The 26,600-nt window shown below is 41.7% G+C and overlaps 1 protein-coding gene across 1 annotated transcript; it reads left to right on the forward strand.

The window, feature by feature from the left end:
* The first annotated feature begins 2,722 nt into the window (after positions 1-2,722).
* Positions 2,723-9,030, forward strand: FAM205C (family with sequence similarity 205 member C). The gene is made up of 5 exons (XM_012811650.1): positions 2,723-2,922; positions 3,406-3,451; positions 4,068-4,128; positions 5,136-5,626; positions 8,798-9,030. Exons 1-5 carry the CDS (start codon positions 2,779-2,781, stop codon positions 9,028-9,030), a joined length of 975 nt encoding a protein of 324 aa, XP_012667104.1. The 5' UTR covers positions 2,723-2,778.
* Positions 9,031-26,600: the final 17,570 nt, after the last annotated feature.

Raw genomic sequence — 26,600 nt, forward strand, 5'->3', positions numbered from 1 at the left:
ACTTGATACCCTTATTTGCTGTTCTCTAAACCATGAGGCAAGAAAGGTAAATGTGATGATCCATGCTCATGTCATTAAAAATGACAGATTTAATTAGCTGTGTTCATTATTTGAATGTGCCCTTGTTTAGGAAAACACTGACTCCACTGTCCTATCCACACAAGCACCCTCCATCAGAGAGCACCAAATCAGTAAATAAATCTATAGTAAGACCTAGTTTGCAAAAAGGCATATGAAGACCTGACAGTTCAGTTCATAAACTCATCCTACAAAAAGTGCTGCATACCTCACTGCTGAATATCACTACAGTTATCTTTGAAGTATTCCCCTTGGGAAGCTATGCACTAGTGCCAGTGCCTAGACCACCTTTCAAAGCAATTCTGGAACTCTTTTTTGGGAATGACCATCAGAACTGTGTGCTTATGTTGACAGTCTGTACAAACAACTTGGTTAAGGTTTCATAACCCTGGTATATTAGTGTCTCATAGCTGTGTTCATATTGACATGTGGTAGAGTCTCACTGAGTCACGTTCATTCTTGTTGCTGTGTGCTTTTGTGTGCCGTACAATGACAGCTATGATGGTCACTCCAGAAAAGGAATTCCAAAATTTCTTCCAAGGGTAGACTAGAGTGAGTGCTTAGCTTCCCAAGGGGAGTACTTTGAAGGTGACCATAGTGCTATTCAGCAATGAGGTATGTAGCACTTTTTCTAGGATAAGTTCACAAACTTAATTGTCAGCCTCATAAGACCATTTTGGAATCTACAATTGGCTCTGACTCCTCAGTCCCAAGACAGAGGAGCAAGGGTTGGAGTGGCTGGACAGGAGCTTGTAGCATTGGTTTTAATGACTTGACGGGATGGCAGTGGCTGTGGGTTATCTGTAAGGTAAACAGTGCACTGGTTGGAACAGGTGCCAGGTTTACAGAAACTGGCGATGTCACCTGGGGCAAGAAGTCAGGCTAATGGGCCATGAGAACTGTTGTAGTCACATAAAGAGAAGCAGCAAATGCAGGAAGCTGGCTGGTTGGGTAGGAGTATTAAAAAGTAATAAAAGATATGAGCTACTTTGTAGGTATGTTGACCTGCTATTAAAAAGATGATGCAAGCTGCTTTTTAATAAATTTTTGTTAACCTGTCATTCAATGCTCTTTGGTTGAAAAAGTCTTCTTGTTCTTGTATCATGGAACCTGAAAATTTAGGAAAGATGTTGAAATGACTCAAATTCATCCCATTTTCAGGTGAGAATCTTCTTAAATTATCTTTAATGTGAGGATCAATTTTTTTTTTAGATATAAGAAGGACATTTTAAAAAGTATTCACTAATATCTTTGTCAAATCATTTTCAGAATATTCTTCCTTGGAGTTACAAAAAATTCTTGTGCTAATGAATGATTTGGGGGGGGGTTGTTTGATTTTAAATTGTGGTAATATTTAGTTTACCATGTTAAGTGTACAATTCAGTGTCATAAAGTATATTCACTTAAACATGAGATGGTTTTATTCATCATCTCAAGCAGAAAACCCTGTACTCATTAAACAATAACTCCTTATTTCCCCCTTCTGCAGCCCCTGGTAAGGTTGGCTCTTGCTTCATGTGAATTAGTCTTGTCTTTGCAACTAGACCTTTAAAGTGTTTTGAGAGCAAGCAGGCAAAACAATCCAAATGTCTTTGTACCTTTGATACTGCACTACTTAGGGCTAAGAACATATTAAATGCTCACCATTCCTGTTTAGTGGAGGACTGAATGCTAGAAGAAGGACCAAAAAACCTTTCCTGACTTTTTGTGCCTAAGACCGCTTTTATCAGGGCAAGAACTTCTGAAGGAAATTCAGAAATCCTGGGGTGTTGGAGACATAGTCTAATGTCACCAGGAGTCATGTTAATATTAATGCATGAATTAGTGGTTATATAAGTGGTAAATACTAGGGTTGAATGGGGAAAATCCTGCCCTGATAAAGGTGTTCAAATTCAGATTTTCACAAAACACTCTTTCAGCAAATCATTCCAACCATGGCGGACTTAACTGAAGAGCTACAAGTTTGGAGCCCTTAATAAAAAGCCTTGTCAATAACTCATCTCTATGAATAGGCCAGATGCTATAAAATCTGTAGAGGCAATTCTGGAAAACCAGGCCTTGGCCAGCACTGTAGAAATGAGCCTCATTTGTGTGCCTTCATGAAAGGTATTATTTACAATCCCTTCTCATCCATCTCAAGCTGGACCACACAGACTGGGATGGATCCTTCTTTAATTCTCAGAAAGTTATTTAAAAGGACAGAAGTATCCTTTCCTTGACACATGATGTGTGATCCTCTCCTTGAACTTCTTAATACTGACTACACATGATGGCCTGTGACATTAACAATATGATGCCTGCCCTAGCCTCTTGTGTGTTTTTTAGTGTGCATAAAAACTCAGTAATCTGGGCATAGGTGCCAGACTAGTGTAGTGACTGAGGGAGCTTGAGTCATCGGGGTATAGGGAATAGTAACAGCATGAAAAGGTATATGCTGTCTGTGACCTTTTCTCCCAGGCTGCATCCCCTACAGACAACCAAACACTCATCTGAACACTGAATCAACACATAAACTTCTCTAAGACAAATAAAGTTCTGTGATGCTATCCCTGCCTTGTGGAACAGGATGGCTTTGTGATGTGGTCTAGTGGTTAGGATCCAACTTCTGTGAGGCAGAAATGACAAGATCTAGAATGTGGAGGCATTAGGTTCCAAGACACTGAAAGCCTAGGAAAGGGGATGGCTAGTGAGTTTTAGATCATGTTGAACCCTACATTTGTTCCATGGGATGTTGCACATCCCTTATACACCTATGGATCCATCTGCATTGTTGCATTAATTATCTGGAGATTCAAAAAGAGCTTCCAAGAATTAAGGTTGGGACCTAACAGGACCTGTCACCGGGTAGGGAACCACTATGACCATGATTGAATCAATAAGCCTCAAACAAAATTTTATCTATCCATTTTCTCTTGTTACCATCACCTACTGCTTCCCTCCCCCCTTTTAATGAGGGTTCTTCACTATATCCCAGAATAGCTCCCAATTTAGGTGATTATTCTGGTTTATAGCTATTTAGGGCCTTTAATGGCTAAAGTCCTTTGTTTCCTAGAACCATCCATCCCTTAATCTGTTCGAACTTTCCTCCTGTGTCATCCTGAACTCCCCACAGAAGTGTCAAAGGAACGGGGGTGGGAGGCATAGAGTATGGAAGAGCCTCAGAGTGAGTCAGAAGAGAAAGATAAAAAAAAGGATAAGGAAAGGAAGGGTAGAATATAAAATTGGAATACAGAAAAAGATTGGGAAATGTTTATGGGTTTGTTTCCATTTCAGACATGGAAAGAAAATGATGTACTAGATTTACACTCTTATGTTTTTGTCTTTAAGTGCCATCAAAAACTCAAACAAAAGTCTGGAGAGAGAACATCAAGAGGTAAAGTCCAGATTTCTGTTGACTTGATTCTACTGTGGGTGAGGTTCCCAGGGATCCTGACCCTCTACACCAGTAGTTCTCAACCTTCCTAATGTCCACATTGTTATAAATTGAACAAAGGGGTCACGACCCACAGGTTGAGAACCGCTGCTCTACAACCCCTGGTTCCAGGAGCCAGGTGTGCTAACCACAGAAGGTGTCCAACACCCGCAACAACAATTTATCACAGAAGACTTCCTTGGGTGGGGCAATCAGAACCTAGGAACATTCCATAAGTCTCTATCTTACCCTCCTGAGAATGAAGAATGAGGAAGTAAGGCAGAAGTCCTTAACTGTATCATTTATTAGTTTTATAACCCTGTGGAAGTCATTTTATTTCTCAGTCTTGTTCTCCATAAAATGGACATAACACTAATAATCCTTTCTCACTCACAGTATGGCTGTGAAGATAAATGAAATGAGATATCATTATAAATGATTAAGCTGTACTGAGAGGTGACTTAGAGCACTGACTATTGGGGTTTTCAGTCTTCTCTCTTTCAAAGGCCTTCAGCTTCTTATAGGATATCCCTGAATCCTCTCCTATTACATGTAACACCATGTCCTGGTTCTTCAGCTGGGAGAACTTACCAGGAGGAAGCCAAGAAGCTGCAGAATCTGATCTCTGTCATGAAAAGGTGATCTTTTGCTCTCAATAGTCTCCCAACTCCTAGCTTGGCCTTTGATGATTCCTCAGCTTGGCCTGGGACAAAGATGGAGAGGGTGGAATAATTACTGGAGGAAAACAACACAGTAACGGTTGGTTCACTTGTTGAGAGGATTGACAGGGCAAAGGAAGTTCAGACCTCTCAGGAAAGAAGAATCATCCAATTTTGCTTTGGAGTAGGGTCACATTAGTTCTAGAATTCAGGATTCCACTAATGCATAATTCATAAAAGACATTAAATGGGGTTGCACTCAGCCATGAGACAAGTTACTGAATCAAGAGAATGAATTTTGCATGAAGAAGTCATCTTTGTCATATTATCTTTATAGCTACATTGACAGATTCTACTGATCTTGCTAGAATATGCTGACACTTTGGTTTTGTCTTTAGGGAGGCCAGTTTCTAGGACAGCCCTTAGACAGAAGCCTATCATCCTCTTGAAATTTCTGGAGAATAGGATTGATTCACAAGAGATGTTGAGTACAGTAGCAGGGACATCCTATAGTCCTCAGAATGCAGAGATTTCACAAGGGCCACATTGTCTATAGTTGGGATGTACTGAATACCAGCCTTGGGGTTCACTAGCCTCAAATGTGACTGATCTATGTTCTACCTGGTGGTGCTGCTGGGGATAACTCATCAGCTAATCACTTGGCTTCCTAGCTGTCTAGTTTCTTTCTCCTAGTTCAGCTTCTCCAGTTTAACAGAGAAATGACCCTAGGTCCAGTCCTTTCTAAGGATAATGCCCTCCCAAGGGTTGCCTGAAACCTTTCCCAACATGCCCCAGACCCTCAGCCTAGCCTACCATATCTTGCCAAATGGCATTTTCTTAGGAAATCAAAGCAGAGGGGTAAGACATTCAGGGAGTACAGGCCCCAGGACTTGTGGGACTAGGAAAGGGCAGCACCAACCCTAAGCCAGTTTCTTCTAAGAAAGATGTCACTCTATCATTAATGGTTTTCATATTTCCCTTCCCAGCAAGGGCTGGCTTCCTCAGGAGGGAAGTGTGCGGCGAGTCCTGTGTGCAGATCCCTGCTGCCAAATCTGCAATACTGTGGCTCTGGAGATTCAGCAATTGCTGGTTGGTGGGAACAAGCTCTCCCCAACTTTACTGGAGCCATTGCAGGGCTCCTCTGGCTCAGAAAGGACTATGTCTAATGTGTCTCTTGAGCAAAGTAAGGAGCTGGATTCCAAGAGCCTCAGGGAGCTTTCAATGTCAACTATAACTCCAACAAGGTCACAATTAATGGATCAGAAATCTTTAACCAAATCAGCTGCCCAGTCAACCAACTTAATCAGTGTCAGAGATTACCAGGCTGACCATCCCCCACGAGGGCAGGAATTTCAAATTGCAGATGGGTACCAGGATGTAGGAGCTCTGTCTTCTTCAAGCCTTGAGGAGCCTGGAATTCCTCCAAACCAGAAGGAGAGAAAGAACAACTCCAAATCTGTCAGCAAGGACAATCAAGGTCAGCAGCCCTTGAATAATACATTCTCTCTTTTCCTAAACCTAGACCTCCCAAACCTCAAACAACACCCTACAACACTGTATTCTCTTTACCTACCACTCCTATATCTAAGAGGCCCTGGGATACCTTTAAGTACAAAGATATAAATGCACAATTTCCACACTTGAGGGCTCCCAAGATCTGTGGAGGCATTACTGTGACAGCTTATAATACACTGCTCTCAATGTTTTCAAAGCCTGGAATATAAGTTTTCATCCTCTGAGGCCTCTATTGAAAAGATGAATTTTCATCCCCTTGACTCTGGGGTCCATGGGAGGCTAACTAGTTCACTCAAGCTTTCTGGGTTTTTGAAGCATCCACTATAAACCCAGAGCAAAAATAATACTGTGAGCAAATTCCAAAGCCAATGGCTTTGGCTTTGACCTCTTCCCCCTTTCATCCTCAATGTGGCTGCTGTCCACTAGGGGACAACGCTGAGGCTGCAATGTGCTATCTGCAGCTATCTTACAGTGGTTCTCTTTTCTGTACAAGTCACTCCATCATTAATGGTTGCCATGCTTCCTTTCCCAGCCAGGCCTGGCTTCTTCAGGAGGTAAGTATGAGTCCCTGGTCTGACTTTATGGAACTCTCCACAATAGGGAGCCCTAGGCCCTTTCTCTTCGATGAGTTCTCCATCTCTGTAATGCCTAAATTTTTCTCCATTTCAATTAGTCTCACTTTCTTCCTTCTTATTTGAGCTTCTCAACCTATCTATCAACAGATCTAGATCAGGCCAGGTGCAGTAGCTCACACCTGTAATCCTAGCACTCTGGGAGGCCAAGGCAGGTGGATTTCCTGAGCTCACTGGTTCGAGACCAGCCTGAGAAAGTGTGAGACCCCATCTCTAAAAAACAGCTGGGTGTTGTAGCAGGTGCCTATAGTCCCAGCTACTTGGGAGGCTGAGACAAGAGAATCGCTTGAGCCCAAGAGTTTGAGGTTTGAGAGACACCATGGCACTCTACTAAGGGCACAGAATGAGACTCTGTCTCAAAAAAAAAAAAAAAAAAAAAAACAACCCAGATCAGTGTCTCATTTCTGACTCTGGCCAAGTGTAAAGTATTGGAGTTGCTCCTGCTCCAGAGGCAGGCCCTGTTTTTGTGCAATTTGCCTGATGTTATCCAGAATCTTTGTAGATGCAGATCCCTGAGATAGGTGACAGTGGTGTTCCACTACACCCAGCACCTTCTCTGATTGGGAGAGTCCAGTTTAGTCCTCAAAAGGAAGGCAGCATTCCCCTAGAGCATGCCCAGAGGCTGCTTGAGTTCTGCCTCCAGAAGCAGTTGAAATACCAGGTTGATTTGCCATTACTGGGCCTGTTCCAGAAGATCCAGTATTCTATCCAGTTGTCCCTGTGCCCTGCTAATCAGCAATCTCTTCCCTGGAGCAGCGCAGTCTTGACCTGTGTGAGTCTCCTGTGAGCCTGCAGCCCCAGAGGCCAGTGGGGATAGTGACCTGGCCTGATCCACTGTGGCAGCAGGCCAGTCCACATTTGCTTGCTCAGGCCAAGATAATGTTGCAGAGTCACTTAGACTCCAACTGTGGGACCGCTAGGGCATGTCCCTGTCCACATCTGTAGTTTTTGGAACTATAAATCACTGCGTCTGCAGCTCTAGGGGCCTGGGTGGCAACTTGGCCCCCTCATTCTCTATAAAGCAAACTTCTAAACCTGAAGGCAGCAGTAAGTACCTATATAGATCAGGAAGTGACACTCTACTGATGGGTCTTGACCAGCAGCAATAGGGCTTATCAGATACTGTTACTAATGATCCTGTACCAGGGAGCCATTCAAAAACTTGAGAAAAGTTTGGGCTTTCCTGTCTGGGTTACCTGTTTTCAATTATATGGCTCTTTCCAGTGCTTTGGCCCTGGCAATCAAAAGTTAATCTGCAATCATGGATTGGACCCATCAGAGCCTCTGACTCAATTTCATCTAAAGAATAATGTATAAGTCTAGCCCGTGCTTTCAAGATGCTAGTGAGAGTTGTGAAGACAGTGTACAAGTGTTCTAGATGGAAATATAAGTGAATGGAGATGGTGCCTCTAGAGAACCAGACAGATCCCAACAGCCCTGAATCACTCAAGATACTGAAACTCAATTTCTTGGCAAAACTAAATTTCTCCTTGAAAAAGAAATTCCCAAAGATACATTTGGAAAAACAAAGGAGTCCAGAGAATGACATGTGGCCATCCTAAAGAATGTCTCCACCTAGGGATCCTTTAGAAGTCCAAGGGAAAAACACTGCTCCAGAAACTCTCTATCCCACCAGGTATTCAATGTGCCCCAGATCCAGGACGAGACTGCCTACAAGAAAGGCTTACAACTGAATGAAAGGCAGAGGAGCAGAGCTAAAAGCAACCTAGTTCCAGAGCAGTGCCCATGGTTCTGCCCACTGTGCCTCTGAGATTTCACAACCCAATGGGGACATGACAGAGGTTTTGTGTTCAGCTGGATGCTAGAGTGAACAACTTAGCCTGGAGGACCCTGGACCCCTTAGCCTGGCCCTTTGCAAGAGTGAGAATAAGTCCCTACCCTAGCAGAGAAAACTTAGAGGATCTGGTAAAATTTATTAAGGAATAGAAGAAAAGGGGGTGCAGAATTAGGGCTCTTCCCAACCAGAGAGAATATCTACTTTGTTGAGGTTCAGGGGCCAGTTCAGTTACTTCTAAACAGAAGTCCCAAACCATGAATTCCCAAACTTTACTCCAGGATCTTTCTCAGGTAAAACTTTAGCCAAGATTGTTGCCTTGAGTAGTGACAAGCAAAGATCTGTCTGGGTTTGTAAAGCCACCACTCCATCATTCCCAGGGAATTCTCCAGGATTGCTTGGGGCAAAAACACCAGATAAAAATAGTCTGCAAGATGACCTTCCTAAATGAGGAGTCCTGAGAAGGCCAAAAGGTGGGGGTGCCTAGGCCTTAAAGGGCCAACTTAGGCAGCTAGTGTTTGCTGGGCAAAAGTTTGCAAGTCCAAGATTTGAAGGGGCCACATTTTTCAGATTTGAAATTCTGAGGTTCAAATGTTTCAGGGCCATCTTTTATAAGGAAAAAAATGGCAGGGCCATTCTTTTCAGGGCCAAATGTTGTAGGGTTTCATAAGGGCAGCCCATACTCACAAGAGCTCCACCCTTCTAGAAGATCCAGAAGTTGGCTTGGGAGATAAGATGAAGTTCTTTCTACACTGGATTAACCCTGAAGTGAAAGATCAAAGTCATGAGGAATCCATTCTCATCTCTAAATCTGCACTATTGGTCAAAGCCAGTACAAGAAAGGTCGAGACGTATCCAATCCCCACCAAACACCCTGTTGGGGGAGCTAACTTGGAGAAGACAACAAAGAAGCCGAAGCCCAGCCACATCTTCTATTAAAACCCACAGAACCTAGACAAACAGCTCCAACAACATCCCCTTCAGTCCAGCCAATCCTGGGTCCTGTGCCACTCCCACAACTGCTCTAAACTCTGTTTTCAACTGACTTGTACCATCTACCTAGGAAATCTATGCCAACTCTCAGCTCTTACCTCAACAAAAGTCACTGGTTTATACAAGGAGAATATTCAGTCCAAGCAAAAGGGGTTTGCAGGTTCCTGAACATCTTTATCCCCCTGAATAAGGCCGTCATCGCCATTTCCCATTAACATGCAGGTGAGGCAGAGTATTCTCCAAATATACTCCACACCCCTAAACCAAGAGCCACCTGTTTGTGCCTCTTTATTTTCAACGCTGGGTATGATGGAGAGAATAGAGGGACTAAAAAGTATAAGAGTTTAAATTCACATTTCATTTCTTAAGGGTCAGTATGCCATACAGCTCCTCCCAGCCCCACCCTAGACTGTGGATAAGGGGACTTGAGCAGAGGAGGAAGGCCCTTGTTTAAGGTATATTAAAGGTAAAGGTCAGGCTTAAATACCATCATGGTTTCCCACAGTGTGCATGAGCACAGAACAATGTGTGCATAAATGATCATACAAGAAGAATGGACAGGAATCCGGTGCATTTTTTGTCCACAGTCAAAACTTGTTTATAACTTCTACATAGTAGATGCCCAAAAATCTGGAAGGAAGATTTTTAGAGTAGCATAATGCTCCTTGCTTAAGGATATGCTTTTTATTTGTGTCAAAAGCACACAGCTAATGTAACAGATGTCAAAGCCGGGTGATAGTCAGGCATGGAAGTCCCAGATACTTTGGAGGTGAAGGCTGAGAGATTGCTTGAGCCCAGGACTTCTGAGGGCTGCGTGATGCTATGATGGTCAGGTATCTACACTAAATTTGGCAGCAGTTTGGTGACTTCCCAAGGTAGGGGACTACCACGTTGCCTGAGGAGAAATGAACTATCCTAGGTCAGAAATGAAGCAGGTCAAAACTCCCATGCTGATCAGTAATGGAATCATGCCTGTGAGTAGCCACTGTATCCCAGTCTGGGCAACACAGTGAGACCCTGTTTCTAAAAGAAGAAAAAAAATCCAAATGATAGAATCTCCTGTCTTTTCCCTGATATTACTGAGATCTTTAAGGGTAAGTCTGATCTAGCTCTGTTGCTTGCTCTGACTGCCACTACCTTTCAGCTGCATGAAGAGTACCACCCAGGCTTGGTGCCCATAGCTCAGTAGTTAGCGTGCCAGCCACATACACTGAGCTGCTGGGTTTGAACCCAGCCTGGGCCTGCTAAACAATAATGACTACTACAACAAAAATATAGCCAGGCACTGTGGCAGGTGCGTGTAGTTCCAGCTTCTTGGGAGGCTGAGGGAAGAAAGTCACTTAAGCCCAAGAGTTGGAGGTTGCTGCGAGCTGTGATGCTACGGCACTCTACTGAGGGCAATATAGTGAGACTCTGTCTCAAAACAAAAACAAAAACAAAACAAAACAAAACAAAACAAACAAAAAAACCCAATGCCACCTAGAATGAAGAGCAGTTGATTATGAGGTCCCCAAAATAGTCACAAAAAAATAGCTTTGTTATTCAATAATTCAAATATTTTAAGTACTTATTATGTGCTGAGCACTTTGCCAGGCATTATGCCAGATGCTAGGGAAACCACAGTGAACAATACATGAACCTTCCTTCATGAAGTCAATGGACTCTGGGATAGACAATCTCATTAAAAGTCATTAGAAACAATATGGTAAGAGCTTCTTAGAAGAAATAGGTGAAAGTACATAGGAGGGAACTAAAAGTAGTTTTAGGGAGTATTTCTGGAAAGTTTCCTGGAAGAGGTAAAGAGGTAAGATGTAGGGTTATGTTAATGGATGAGCATGAGTTAGCCACAGGAGGTAAGGAATAGAGAGGCTTCTCCCCATTGAGGATAATATGAGCAAGAACATAGTGTCAAACAAATTAGATGTCATGTCAGAGAATGGTGACTCCCTTGAAAAGTCCCTGTATAATAATAATATAAAAAGGACATTAAAATGTTTGAGATCAATATAAGGTTACCAAGCTGGAGAATAGATGGCATTCATCCTTCCATTCTTTTGTTCCTTCAACAAATAGAGCACCTACTATATGCCAGGCACTTTTATAGACACTGGGAATATAGCAGTGAACACGGGGAAAAAAATCTGCCCTCATGGATCTTACATTGGGAGTGTATTTGAGAGGTAGACAAAAGATGCATAAGTGAAAAAATATAGTATGTAGAAGGTGACCAGATATATGTAAAAAATCAGGGTAAGAGGATTAGAGAAGACTTGAATGGGGTACAGTTTTAAATAGCGAGTTAGGGGCTGGTTTCACTAAGAAATTAACATGCAATGAGAACTAGAGGGTGATGAGAGAGTACACCACACGGATAACTGAGGAAGAGTGTTCCAGTCAGAAATGGCAGCTAATGGGACATGTGGAGGCTGGAGCATGCCTAGCCTATGAGAAGGAACAAGGTCAGCGAGCGAAAAGCAGAGTAATTGAGGGAGAAAGTGGTGGCAGACAATGTCCAAGCAGTAAGGTAAAAGGCCTGGCAGGTCACTGCAAGGGCATTGGCTCTTACTCTTGAGTAAATGTAAAATAAATTAGAGGGTCAACTTAAATTTGACTTACGTTTTAAAATAATCACTTAGATTGTGGTGCTGATAACAGTGTTGAAGGTATAGACTTAGGGAGAAATGGGAAGATTAGTTATGAGGTTATTCCAGTAATGAAAACCGCAGAGAGTAATTTAGATGCTGGGTTCGTTTTGAAGGTAAAGACATGGGATTCACCAATAAATTGAATGTGGACGATTAGAGGAAAAAAATCAAGGATGATGCCAATGTTTTTGCCCTAAACAACTGGCAAGATGGAGTTGCCAATACAGTGGAATCTCCATAGTTGACTCCCTCCTTACCTTGACCACCTCCCTAAGTTGACCTGATTTTCATAGACAGACATGCACCACATACATCAGCACAGTTGACCGCCTCCGTATGTTGATCAGTTTGTTACAGTCCCATGGGTGGTCTACTTACAGAGGTTCTACTGTAATTGATGTGGGAAATACTGAGATTGGAGTAAGTTTAGTATATGTTACCCAGTGGTGATGGAGGTGAATCAGGAGTTCATGTTTGTACAGTTTGAGATGAATATTGGACACCCAAGTATATATATTGATTAGATAATTTGGGCATTTGAGCCTGGAGTTGAAAGAAGGGCCCAGGCTGCAGGGAGACAGACACCCAGATAAAGATATCTCCTATTTTGTGATAGAGAAAGAAAGATTTTCCTCTCCTATGAGAGACTGTGGGCAAGGACTCAAAGCAGTGGTTCTCAACCTGAGGGTTGCGACCCCTTTGGGGGTCAAACAACCCTTTCACAGGAGTCACCTAATATCAGATATTTACATTATGTTTCATTACAGTAGCAAGATTACAGTTACGAAGTAGCAACGAAAATAATTTTATGGTTGGGGTCACAACACGAGGAAAGGTTGAGAACCACTGACTCAAAGGGATGAGTAAGGAGATGGAAAGGGACCATGTCTGCAGGGGACAGGTGACTAGAGGGTCAAAGCTGGAAACCAGAGGTAAAGAGGGACTCTGGAAGTTACCATGGAAAGTTTCTATTAGAGCCTAAGGAAAACACGGAGAGGAAAAGATGATTGAAGTTGCTGGTGATGTGTGTGAAGCTCTTGGAACACTGGAGCAGCAGGAGAGATTGCAGACAAAGTTCTAAGTGTTCAGAGCCTGAGCAGAGCATGGGGTTGGCAAAGGTGGCATCCTATGGCACAGGTGAGGGACCGGGGAAGGTCTGGAGGTGGAAGGAGAAGACTGGGAAGCAGGATGACAAAGAGGCTGCCCAGAGTAGATGGGACAGGCCTCTGTTTTGGCCACTGATATCCCTCTGCATTTCCCTCCTGACCTACCACAGAGGACCCAAGAGCACGAGGAAGGGCGGGAAGTGCTGGGCTTCTTTATGTGTACGAGGGATAGTGGGATGACCCTGGTTCCTAAGGAAATCCAGGATCACTCACCATCCCACCAAGCCAGCAGGAAGTGGTGGCAGGGCTCACTTCCTCTGATTGGACTTCAGCATTTAGCACAGTATTTCCACTGTTAAGAAAATGCATAAAGCTTGGATGGGAAGAAGAATAGATGCATCTTTCATCTGAATTGTGATTCTGTGCCTAAAAGTCAGGGCACTCCCTAAATAGCTCCCAAGGCAGGGAGACACAAGGTGTGGGCCTACTGAACACTCAACAGCTGTTTTCCTAAAGCATCCCCAAAGATCAAAGGAGGTTTTGTGTTAGGCGTATCCTCGCTTCTGGGTGGGAGCTGGGGCACAGTCATGGGTGAAGAAGAAACAGTGAAGGGAATTGGCTCAAAGGGGTCGCAGCAGCATGAGGTGGAAAGCTAGGGTTAGCCTGCACACATCCTGGTTTAGGGTTGAGTAGGCCCTTCCCATGATCCCCCACAGCCTCCTGCTTGCCCCAGCAGATTTCTATCATTGTGATTTCAGGCAACTAACCACAACTCTTGATGAGCAGGTGCTCATCCACCCTAGCAGGGAGGTCACGAAATATGCTGAGGACAGGAGTGGATGTGTGAGAATCTCCTTGCTTTGTTCAGTTCTGTCATGTCATCCTCTTGCCATCAGGGGGACTCTCTGAGCAGGAATGTGAAACTCCTTGCCCTGTTCAAAATTCCAGCCAGCTGGAGATCCTCAGAATCAAGAACTCAGTTATCTCCACACATCCACCCCAGTTCTAGTCCCTCTCCCTTGTGGGGCTTGGGATAAAGCATACCCTGCCCCTAAATTTCTACATCCTCTGAATCTTAATCCTCTTTCAAAAACCTATCTCTGGGGCAGTGCCTGTGGCTCAAAAGGGTAGGGCGCCAGTCCCATATTGCAGAGGTGGTGGGTTCAAACCCAGCCTCAGCCAAAAATGGGGGGAAAAAAAAAGCTTATCTCTGTCCTTTAGCTAACCTTCCCATTGCCACTCTAGAACTGCCCTGTGCCTGTCCAGGCTAAATCTCTGGAAAGATGTTAATAATGTATGAATATAGTAGTGAAAAAAGAAAATTATAAACATCTTCATATTACAAGTTTCTTTTTTAAATGTATTTTTGAGGCTTGCAGAAAAACAGATTGGAATGTGCAGAGAGTTTCCCTACATCCTCTTCCTGTCCCTGGCCCACATACAGTTTCCCCTATTATTACCATCTTACATGAAGGTAGTACATTTGTTACAACTGAGGAGTCAGTACTGATACATTATTATTGACTGAAGTTCATAATGCACATTAGGGTTCACTTTTTGTGTTATATATATATTCTTTGGGTTCTGACTGATATATAATGACATGTATCCACCATTATAGTACCATACAGAATAGTTTCACTGCCCTAAAAGTTCCATGTTCTTTAGCTGGGCGTTGTGGCAGGCGCCTGTGGTTCCAGCTACTCGGGAGGCTGAGGCAAGAGAATCGCCTAAGCCCAGGAGTTGGAAGTTGCTGTGAGCTGTGTGGCGTTATGGCACTCTACTGAGGGTGATAAAGTGAGACTCTGCCGCTACAAAAAAAAAGTTCCATGTTCCACATATTCACCCCTCTCTCCCTTCTCCTAAATCTCTGATTCTTTTTTTAAATTATGGTTAAAAAAAAACATGTAACATGAAGCATACCATTTTAGCCATTTTAAAGTGAAGAATTCAGTGGCATTAAGTACATTCACAAGGTTGTGTGACATGATATAGCCACTGTTTATTTCCAATACTTTTCATCATCCCAAACTGAAACTCTGCCTATTAAACCATATCCCCATTCCCACCTCCCCGACCCTGGTAACTTTTATTCTACTTTCTATCTCTGTGAATTTGCCTATCCTAGGTACCTTATATGAACAAAATCACACAATATTTGTCCTTTTGTATCTGACTTACTTTGGTTAGCATGCTTTTAAGGTTCATCTATGTTGTAGCATGTGTGAAATTTCATTCTTTCTATGGTTAAATAATATTCCATTGTGCATAACTTTATACACACACACCACAGTTTGTTAATCCATTCATCTGTTGATGTACAATTGGGTTATTTCTAACGTTTGGCTAATGTGAATAATGCTAGTATGAATAGTGGTGTGTAAGTGTCTGTTTGAGTCCCTGATTTCGTTTCTTTTGGGTATATACCCAGGAGTGGAATTGCTGGATCATTATGGGGATTAACTTTCAGAGAAATTGCCAAACAGAAGCTGTACCACTTTACAGTCCCACTAGCAATACAGCAGGATTTCAATTTCTCTTCACCTTAAAGAACACTTGTCCTTCTGGGGTTTTTGTTTGTTTGTTTGTTTGCTTGCTTGTTTTGTTTTATTTTTTGAGATAGAGTCTCACTATGTCACTCTCAGTAGAGTGCTGTGACATCACAGCTCACAGCAACCTCAAACTCTTGGAATCAAGCGATTCCCCTGTCTCACTCAGCCTCCCAAGTACTTGGAATTATATGTACCTGCCACAATGCCTGGCTATTTTTTGTTTGTTTGTTTTTTGTTGCAGTTGGCATTGTTTTAGCTGGCCGGGGTGGATTTGAACCCACCAGCCTGGGTGTATGTGGCCAGCATTCTACCCACTGAGCTACAGGCACCGCTGTCCTTCTGGTTTTCTGATGGCTATCTTTTGATGGCTTGATACTTCATTTCTTTTCTTTTTTTTTTTTTTTTTCTGAGACAGAGTCTTACTTTGTTGCCCTCAGTAGAATGCCATGGTGTCACAGCTCATAGCAACCTCAAAATCTTGGGCTCAAGTGATTCTCTTGCCTCAGCCAAGTATCTGGGACTATAGGTGCCTGTCACAATACCTGTCTATTTTTAGAGACAGGGTCTTGCTCTGGTTCAGGCTGGTCTTGAATTCATGAGCTCAGGCTATCCACCTGCCTCAACCTCCCAGAGTGCTGGGATTACAAGTGTGAGCCACCATACCCAGCCTGATACTTCATTTTTTTAAAAATGTTGTACTCAGCATTTTAATATTCCATTGTATGGATATACCACCATTTGTTTATTCACCTACTGAAGGACATCTTTATTGCTTCCAAGTTTGGGGAATCATGAACAAAGCTGTTATAAATATCCATGTGCAGATTTTTGTGTGGATGTAAGTTTTCAACTGATTTGGGTAAATACCAAAGAATGCAATTGCTAGATCATATGGTGAGAACATGTTTAGTTATATAAGAAGTTGCCCAACTGTCTACCAAAGTGGCTGTGCCATTTTGCATTCCTACCAGCAATGAATGAGAATTCCTTTTGAATCCACATCCTTGTCATCATTTGGTATTTTCAGTGTTTTGGATTTTGGCCATTTTAATAGAGGTATAATGGTATCTTATTGTTTCGATTTACAATTCCTTAATGACATATGATGTGTAACACCTCTCATATGCTTATTTGTCATCTGCATGCCTTCTTTGGTGAGGAGTCTAGTTCTTTGGCCCATTTTTATATTGAGTTCTTAATTTTTGTGTGGTTGAGTTTTAAGAGTTCTTTGAATATTTTGGATACCAGTCCTTTATCGGATAGATTTTTGCAAAGGTTTTCTCTAAGTATGCCTTATCTTTTAGGAGAGCAGAAGGCTTTAATTTTAATTAATTCAAATTTATCAATTTTTTTCATAGATTGTGCTTTTGGTGCATATCTAAAAAGTCATCACCAAACCAAAAGTCACCTAAATTTTATCATAATCTCATTTTTGAAAAAAAATTTTTTTAATTTTTATCTTTCTATTAATCTGTGCTTTCTAATTTTCCTACACTGCAAATTTTAAAAGTCTATAGACATAACTGAAACCTCCTGCTGAGGATAGGGAAGGAGTGTGTGTGTGTATGTGTGTGTGTGTGCGTGCGCATGTGTGTGTGAAAGATTTTGCTTAGGCTATTGACCAAGGAGTCTCTTGAAGTAAGAGCCTGGGCCCATAGGCCCCACATACTGCCCACATGTTTCATAAGCAGCAGCTGTGTTCTATGGTTAGGTGGGACAGTATGGCACCAGCTGAAAGGAATAGATACACCAAAAGGGAGAATGTGAAACTGAACACAACCCTTCACTGTATAGCATCCTCATGACCAATTATTGTTTCCAAGGCCTAAGTATTCTTCTTTTTAAGTTTATTTCATTGTGTCTCACAGTAAGAAATATAGCTTACAAAGTGACCCTGTATACACACATTTATAAACACATTTATAGATCCATAATTAGACTCAAAGTTTTGTGGAACAATCCTACTTTTACTACATGTGATGCCCCCGATGCCCATAGGGTTTCATTAAAACAACCCTGAAAGTGACTCTGTAAAATGATTTTGTGACATACTAATGGGTCTGGACCTGCAATTTGAAAAACACCACCTCAAGATCATTTTACATGTTTGATTATAGAACTGCACTTTTATTTTTTGATTTAAAGATAGCTGCTTCTAGAAGACAAGGGCAATATTGTGGGATACAAGGTAAGCTTTGCCTTTGACTAGAGTGATGCAAGAAAAGAATTCTGAAAGTGGTTGGAAGATCTAGCAGAGATGGACAGCTACTAAACACCTTTGACTAAATAAAACCCTACTCTCTATGGGCTGATGCTCCCTGACCTACAGGCATATCTAAATGAATATTTATTGGAGCATTGTTTATAGTAATTAAGAGGTGAAACAAACTTTAAAAGGGGAATTATTATTACTTTTTTAAATTGAGATTGCCCTGTGTAGAGTGTGTGGCGTTATAGCTCACAGCAACCTCAAACTCTTGGGCTCAAGCGATTCTCTTGCCCCAGCCTCTCAAGTAGCTGGGATCACAGGCACCCACCACAGAGCCTGGCTATTGTTTTGTTTGTTTGTTTCTTTGTTTTTAGCAGGCCCAGGCCGGGTTCCAACCCACCAGCCCTGGTGTATGTGACCAGCACCCTGACCACTGAGCTACAGATGCCGAGCCAGTAGGGGAATTATTGAATAACTTGTGATAATTTGTGCTACAAAAAAAAGAGAGAACCCTTTCCCCAGGAATGCAAAGGAATCCAACAGGAATACAAAGTCTAGAGCAGGCATCCTCAAACTACAGCCTGCAGGCCACATGCGGCCCACCTAGGACATTTATCCAGCCCACCGGGTGTTTTTGCCACCACTGCCTGTCCTGCTTAGCAGCTGACTCATCCCGGGGCTTGCAGTCCAGCCTTCCAACAGTCTGAGGGACAGTGAACTGGCCCCCTGTTTAAAAAGTTTAAGGACCCCTGGCCTAGAGCAGTGACTCTCAAATGGTGAATTGGCTGGATCCTGGGTAAGTGGGGCGATACATAAAAGAAAGGGGCCTGGTGGCATCACAGCTCACAGCAACCTCAAACTCTTTGACTTAAGCAATTCTCTTGCCTCAGCCTCCCAAGTAGCTGGGACTACAGGCGCTCACCATAAAGCCTGGCTATATTTTTTTGTTGCAGTTGTCATTGTTGTTTAGCAGGCCAGGCCAGGTTTGAACCCGCCAGCCTCAGTGTATGTGGCCGGTGCCCTGAGCTATGGTCCCGAGCCCACAGAGGGTATTTTGGACAATGAAACTATTCTACAATTCTATAATGGTGGTTATACATTTATCAAAATACACACAGACTTTATACATTATACGCTTATCAAAAGTCATAGAATGAATGTTCTTCCAAGAGTGAGCACCTAATGTAAACTACGGACTTTGAGTGATAATGATGTGTCCATGTAGGTTCATCATTGTAACAAATTTACCACTGTGGCGCAGGATGTTGATAGTGCTGGTATTTTTTTTTTTTTTTTGTAGAGACAGTCTCACTTTGTTGCCCTTGGTAGAGTGCAGTGGTGTCAACCTTCAACTCCTGGGCTTTAAGCAATTCTCTTGCCTCAGCCTCTGGAGTAGCTGGGACTACAGGCGCCCACCACAACTCCCAGCTATTTTTTGGTTGCAGTTCGGTGGGGCCAGGTTTGAACCCACCACCCTCGGTATATGGGGCCGGCACCCTACTCACTGAACCACAGGCGCCGCCCAGTGTGGGCGCCTTTTTATAAGGGAAGTGGGTATATGGGAACTTTTTGTATTTTCCACTTGATTTTACTGCGAACCTAACTTTGCTCCAAAAAAGAAAGCTTATTAATAAAGAAAACACATACATACTATACAAATAAATGCCTAGTGAGAAAAACTGACCTCCCCTGTGCTGAAGAAAGTCCTAAAAAAAAAAAAAAAAAAAAAAAAAAGAATTGTAAATAAAAAAAGTCATAAAGGTGCTGCAAATTATGCCCAATGGTTACATTTTTGATTGGAAACTGGGAATTCTGCCTTCTGTCAATATAAATGGATGCGTGAAACAAAAATCTCAATCTATGGAGGTTTATTAAGCCAAGATTTTGAGGATGCACCTGTTACGCCTGAAAAATTCTCTCAAGTGGCCCCAGCAAGATGTGAGTTTTATTCAGGCCCCGGGAAGCCTGGACTCTCTTGGCATGCAAGCCGAGGACGAGCCCCAAACTCGGAGTAGAGCAAGTTTTTATGGGGTACAGAAAGCAAGAAGGGTAGGGTCCGTTAGGAGTACTCTCTTGATTGGTGGTTGGTGATTTCATTAGTAAAGGAGGATTTGCATTGGTGGTTGATGATTTCACTAGTAAAGGAGAATTTGGATTGGTTCAGGTGAGGGGTGGGGGGTCTCTTAACCCAGGGGGCTAGAGTTGGTGCAGCCTGATTAGGTGGCTGGAGGGAAATACCTGTATTTCAAGGTAATAGAAACTTATTGTTTATTGTGGCAGCTGTTTGCCTAAGGTGACTCAATTAACGGCTCAGTGGCTGTGCAAGCAGGTGTGGGGGAGGCAGCAGGGAGTAGCCCTGCAAGTTTTACTGGCAGGGGTTGGGGTGAAGGGCTAGGATGCAGTAAACAGCTAGGAACGGAGCTTATGCAGTAAACAGCTAGGTATGGAGTTTGTGCAGTAAACAACAAAATGGAGCTAGTCTGGCCCTCTCAGAGCTAGTCTGGCCCTCTCAGTACCCATGAAAAATACAAACTGCAGATAAGCTGTGGCTGTTTTTCCAAAGATGAGGGTGGAATCTTTAGCATTTTAAAGGCACAAAGAGAAAGGGGAAAAGGTGGAAGTGGAGGGGTGGGGGAAGGACAGGCTGATGAGGTTACATTCTTGTGAGGCCCAAGAAATCTACATTTTACATATAATAAGAAAGTGAAGGAGATATCAGTCATGTAGAGGTCCCTGGGTAGGTAGAAGATGCCAGAGTCTCTCTTATCGCCCGTTTTGTTACCTGTAAGATAAATTTGTAATTCATTATTAGTGTGGAATTGAACAGGCTTTAGTTTTAGGTGCTAGATAGAGGTACAATTTGCATGTCCTTGTTTATAGCTAGTTAACAAGAAATTTCCTTAATGAATGATCTGTGGGGACAGTTCCTCACAGCTGCCCGAGTTATTTCCTTTTATTTTGCATAAGGAGTTAAAAGAGGCCCTGAGACTTTTTCTTTTTATATTTCCTAACAGGGATGAAAAGAAGGATAAAAAGATGTTGTCAAAGGATAATGTGACATCAGAGAATGTGTGGTATTTTGGTAAAGATTCCAAAAGAACCTCAAAAAATGGGACAAGAAAGTAGAATAGGGCCATCTGGCTGTATGAACTAGAGGAAATGAAAGCAGATTATAGCCTGAATCTTTCTTTGGTACTGTTGCAGCCAAGAAAGCTCTGAAGATGTATTTGGAAGGTAGTAAGATATATGTGGGCAAAGTGTGTGTATATAAAACTCATAAATTTCTCTGCAGATAACTTATTTATAAAGGTGAAGTAGTAGGAGGAGGGGGCTGCTCTGTAGCAGAAAGAAAAGAGGGAATAAAAAGGCAGTTAAGGAACCTTTCTCCTTTATCTCTCTTTATAAGTAGGAAGTCTGATGAACAACTTCCTAATTGGCTATGACCAGAGTTCTCAGATATTGTTATGTTAAATACAAATGTAAAAGATGAGCCTTTGATTCTTGATATAGGTTTCTTGCTATGGGGGTGACAATTATCTGGAAGATTCAAAGTAAATAATGGTGATTTCCTGAAAAGTAAAAGGGCCTCATCAGGTGAAAACAGAGGTAAAAGAAACCTATTAAAGAGGGACTGGGGAGAACCAAAGCATGTTCAAAAGGTAGAAAAGAAAGCCCCATTTTTCCACTGAGAACACCAGAGAAGAAAGCAAACTGATATAGTTGTCATGGCTTTCCACAAAGCGCGTGTTCTATACATCTTTAAATTTGGTGTCAGGACTCTTTCTTTTCTTCAAAATGGTCCAGAAAGACTAATCAGGCCAAATATTCAAAACTCAATTCTAGAAATTACCCAGTCTTCATCTCATCACATTCAACCTGCTTCCCCAGTGGTAGAGCCTGAACTATGACAAACAGGTTAACTATACAGTAACTACAGGTGATTTCTCTGATCACAGGGGAGAGCTATGAAAACTTGGAATTCAGCTAGTTTCTATAACCACAATGATTAGCAAAGAGTGGCCAACATTACCAAAGTTATCAGTGCCCTTCATTTATGCTGTGTCCTGTAGACCAGTGTAAGGGTCGAGTAGGAAACTTTAAATAACCATCTCCTCGATCCTGGGTTTGAACTGGAGAAATTTATAATGCACAGTATCTGTACATACAAGTGAAAATTATCAGATTGGTCAATAACTGGCTTGTGGAAGTATATGCCTGAGAGCCTCAGGGAAAGCCATATCCCTAACATAGAAGGCGGCCAGCCACAAGGGTTTGGAAAACCAACAGAACCAAGGTCTGCAGAAAACGCAGACTCCATAACACAGATCTTAAGCTCACTGTGAACATTGGCATCAACTCTGAGACTTACAAAAACCATCAAAAAAGAATCCCCTTACCCTATTCAGGTCTTTGAGGAAATTCAAGTCCCAAAGGGTCTAGTTGTTCTCCAGTGACTGTAGCTTTAGGGATCCAGTGCCTTTCTACAGTGTTCTTTGGATCCTGTTCCTACTCAGCCCTTAGTAGCTTACAGACTTGTTTTAATTTTCATGTTTGTAGACCTTGAAAGGGTCCACCAAGTACCTCTCTCTCCCTTCATTCCTCCCTGTTTATTCAAGAAGATATAGTCATCCCGACTACACAAGCTATACTCAGAAAATGTTTGTAAAAGAAACAAAAGATGGTTGTTAAATGGGTGTAATAACTGCATTAAGTGGGGCTCAGTCTGTGTGTCAGGGGCCCAGAGTAGAGAACAGGGAGTGCCTCTACAACTTGCTAAAAAGCTTTACTTGCTCAGTGCAATCACACCAGCCAATCACTGATGGTTCCTTAACTGTTGCTCTTCTGCTTCTGTGGGAAGTCAGCACTGTGGCTTTTAATACTTAGTCCAGATCCCCAGAGGCTAAAGATATGCCGTAATTGTGTTCTCATGGATATAAGAGCTTCATGAGCTTTTTGTAAATATTAAACAGCAGTAGAACCTCCCTCAGGCCTCACAGTCTTGAGCAGAGGCCAAGAGGACTCAATTTCAGACCTTGGAAACCCCAAAATAGCTCTGTTAATTTAGAGTTGACATGTTTTCCTGGGCTGACTGAAGCCAGTGCTGCTGTGCTAGATAAACAGGGGTGGATAGAGGAACAGTGGGTCTACAGAGATGGAAACTAAAAATAACATGTAAGCTACTGCCAGGTAACTGGTGAGGATAGCTAAGAACAGGCTCTAAGAGGAATGCGGTGAGGCACTGGATTTCTAAAGCAACATCCTGTCCCTAGAAAATAGGCAGACCACTGGGGCTGAATTTCCTCAAAGAGCAGGAGTTTCATAGAGGGGAAAAAGACTTTTATGATTTTTGCTTGCAGTCTTATCAGGATTGATGCCATCCAGACATGCAATGAGCTCAGGGTCTGTGTTATACATTCTGCATTTTTAATAGACCCTGGTTCTGTTGGTTTTCCACACCCTTGTGGTTGTCATCTTCTATAGACAATCTTTCAGGGATAGGCTTCCAGGTGCCAATTGTTGACCGCCTTTAAAGAAAGGTATTGCATAAGCTAAATCTTGAAAGATGAGTAAGAGTTTCTGCAGTGGATAAAGGCAGAAAACTTATTCCAGGAAGAAAGGCAGGAACACAGCTCTACAGGAACCCTACTATGGTTAAGGTATGAATGGTACGGAATGACGTATGCCTTGGGGCTGGATAGCAAGGAATGTTGCTTTCACATGAGAATTATTATGAGCCTGAAAAGTTGGTTGAAATAGGGTGGCACCTGTGGCTCAGTGAGTAGGGCGCCAGCCTCATATACTGAGGGTGGCGGGTTTGAACCCGGCCCCAGCCAAACTGCAACAAAAAAACAGCCTGGCATTGTGGCGGGTGCCTGTAGCCCCAGGTACTCAGGATGCTGAGGCAAGAGAATTGCCTAAGCCCAAGAGCTGGAGGTTGCTGTGAGCTGTGATGCTACAGCACTCTAACTAGGGTGACAAAGTGAGAATCTGTCTCTAAAAGAAAAAAAAAAGTTGGTTGAAATAACATGCTTAAATCATATTATATTTGGATTTCAGGTATTAAAAGTAATCTGACCCAGAAAACTGAATTTTATGAAGTCAATATGGTAGCCCCCCCATATTCACAACATTGCATAATTCCCTACCTTAAATAACTTGTCTCTGACCAGTACAATAGGGCAACATTGAGGAGTGTCACCTTCCACAATTAGGTTACAAAAGATTATTACTTGTGACTTGCTATCACCTTCTTGGTGTTTAAACTTTCATAGAGCAAGCTGGTATGCCGGAAAAGCCCACATGGCCAGGCACAGAAGGTGACCTGTGTCAAATAGCCAGTAAGGAACTGAAGCCCTCAGTATAAAAGAGCATGAGGAACTGAATCTTGTCAACAATCACTGAGTGAGCATGGAAGCAGATCCTTCCCCAGGTGAAGCCTTAGATGAAGTCACAGATGCTGGGTTGACCTTGATTTTGGCAGAGGACTCAGTTAAGCAATTTGATTTGATTCTTGACATACAGATACTATGAGATATAATAAAGGTATTGTCTTAACTGCTGTTTTTGGCTAATTGTTACTTCTCCAGAATGTGGAGAAGTCCTGATAAGTTCCAGAACTCCAATCAGTGCACTACAGCCACAGCAAAGACTTTGGGACACAACGGGAAATTCCTTGCCTCACCAATTTTATAGTGCAGGCCATGTTGAAATCCTTTTCTTCTTATTAAAGTTGGGGGCTTTCTTATTGTTGAATTCAGAGAGCTCTTCATATATTCTGGATATAACTCATTTTCAACATGTATGATATGCAAATATTTTCTTCCAGTCTATGATTTGTATTCTCATTCTCTTACTGTTTTTTTTTTTTTTTGAGGGATATTGGTTTAAAAATTTTGAAGAAGTACAATTTATCCACTTTTTCTTTTTTGAATCATACTTTTGGCATTATATCTAATAAATATTTGCCTAACATAAGGCCATAGATTTTCCTCTATAAACTTTATAGTTTTAGGCTTTATATTTAATCTGTAATGCATTTGAGTGAGATTTTATATATGCTATGAAGCATAATGCTCAATTTTTGCATATTGAGAATAACCTATTATTCCAGCATCATTTTCTCAAAAGACTATTTTTTGTTCACTTTACTCTTTTGTTGGAAACTAGCTGTTCATACATAAATGGTTCTATGTCTAGATTCTTCATTCTGTTCCACTGATCTATTTTTCCATCTTTATGCTAATAGCACACTATCTGGATTACTGCAGTTTTTTGTTTGTTTGTTTTAGAGACAAAGTCTTATTTTGTCACCCTTGGTAGAGTGCCATAGCATCACAGCTCACAGCAACCTCCAGCTCTTGAGCTAAGGTGATTCTCTTGCCTGAGTAGCTGGGACTACAGGTGTCTGCCACAATGCCCAGCTATTTTTTGTTGCAGTTTGACCAGGGATAGGTTTGAACCAACCACCCTCAGTATATGGGGCTGGTGCCCTACTAACTGAGCCACAGGCGCCACCCCTGATTATTGTAGTTTTAAAACAAGTCTTTAAGTCACTTAGTGTTAGCTCTTAAACTTTATTCTTTCGTAAAGTTATCTTCACTATTGTGAGTTCTGTGTATTTCCACATGAATTTTAGAATGAGCTTGTTAGTTTCTAAAAGAAAATTACTGAGAGATCAAAATTACCTTTAACATTTATATCAGTTAGAGAAGAGGTGATATCATGACAATATTGAGCCTCCTGATCCATGAACAAGGTGTATCTCTTCATTTTAAAATTTCTCCTTTAAGTTTTCTCAGTAATGTTTTGTAGATGCAATGCATTGATCTTACATGGTTTGCTAGATTTATCCCTAAGTGTTTCATGTGTTTAATGATATTTTCAGCTGTATTTTTAAAAAAATTTTCAGTTTCCTATTGTTCATTGCTAGTAAACAGAAATACAGTTGAATTTGTGCAATCACATTGTATCTGAAAACCTTGCTAAATTCACTTATTAGTTCTAGAAGCTTTTTTTTTTTGCAAATTCCATAGAATTTTGCTAAAATTTTGTATAAAAGTTTTGCAGCTGTGCTTATTAGGGATATTTGTCTGTACTTTTCCTTTATTATAATGTCTTTGTCTGGATTTGGCATCCAGGTAATGCTGGGCTCTTGCAACAAGTTGGGAAAATTCCTTGCTCTTTGATTTTATATTTTAGGGTTTGTGGAGAACTAGTATTTGATCCTTAAATGTTTGGTAGAATTAAATAACAAAGCCACCTGGGACCAGAGGCCTTTTTTTTTTTTTTCTGAGAAGGTTTGTGAATATAAGTTCAATTTCCTTAATAGAGAGCTATTTGGGTTTCTATTTTTTCTTCAGTGAATCTTGGTGTTTCTGTATTCCAAGAAATTTGTCATTTCATTTAAGTTGTTGAATTTATTGGCATAAAGTTGTTCATAATATTCTCTTATTATCCTTTTGTTAACGATTTATAAAATTGGTGGTGATGTCACCTGTCTTGTTCTTTATATTATTAACTTTAATCCTCTTTCCTTTTTCCTAATCAGTATGACCAGAATATATCAATTTTATTGCTCACCTCAAAGAAACAGCTTTTGTCAGCTTTATCAATTTTTCCTTTTTTCTGCTTACTTTGACTTTATTTTTTTTTCTTTCTTTTTTTTTTTGTAGTTTTTTGGCCGGGCCAAGTTTGAACCTGACACCTCTGGTATATGGTGCCAGTGCCCTACTCTTTGAGCCATAGGTGCTCTTACTTTGACTTTAATTTGCTCTATTTTTTTCTTATTTCTTAAAGGGAAAGCCAAAGTTATTGAATTGAGAGCTTTGTTCTTTTCAAATATAATTGGTTAGTACTAGATAGTTCTCCCTGCATCCACAAATTTTTATATATTGCCCTTCAATTTTCATTGAAAATATATTTACGGCTTGGCGCCTGTGGCTCAAGTGGCTAAGGCGCCAGCCACGTACACCTAAGGTGGCAGGTTCGAATCCAGCCCAGACCT

Source organism: Otolemur garnettii, unplaced genomic scaffold (genome assembly GCF_000181295.1).
Source record: "Otolemur garnettii isolate 467f Iridium unplaced genomic scaffold, OtoGar3 scaffold00172, whole genome shotgun sequence".
Taxonomy (NCBI): domain Eukaryota; kingdom Metazoa; phylum Chordata; class Mammalia; order Primates; family Galagidae; genus Otolemur; species Otolemur garnettii.

Excerpts from the sequence above, each read along its gene's own strand:
- FAM205C (XM_012811650.1), top strand. The coding sequence starts at position 2,779 with ATGTTGAACCCTACATTTGTTCCATGGGATGTTGCACATCCCTTATAC. Across the intron at positions 2,923-3,405 it reads CTAACAGGACCTGTCACCGG|TGCCATCAAAAACTCAAACA; the intron begins GTAGGGAACCAC and ends TTTGTCTTTAAG. Across the intron at positions 3,452-4,067 it reads TGGAGAGAGAACATCAAGAG|CTGGGAGAACTTACCAGGAG; the intron begins GTAAAGTCCAGA and ends CTGGTTCTTCAG.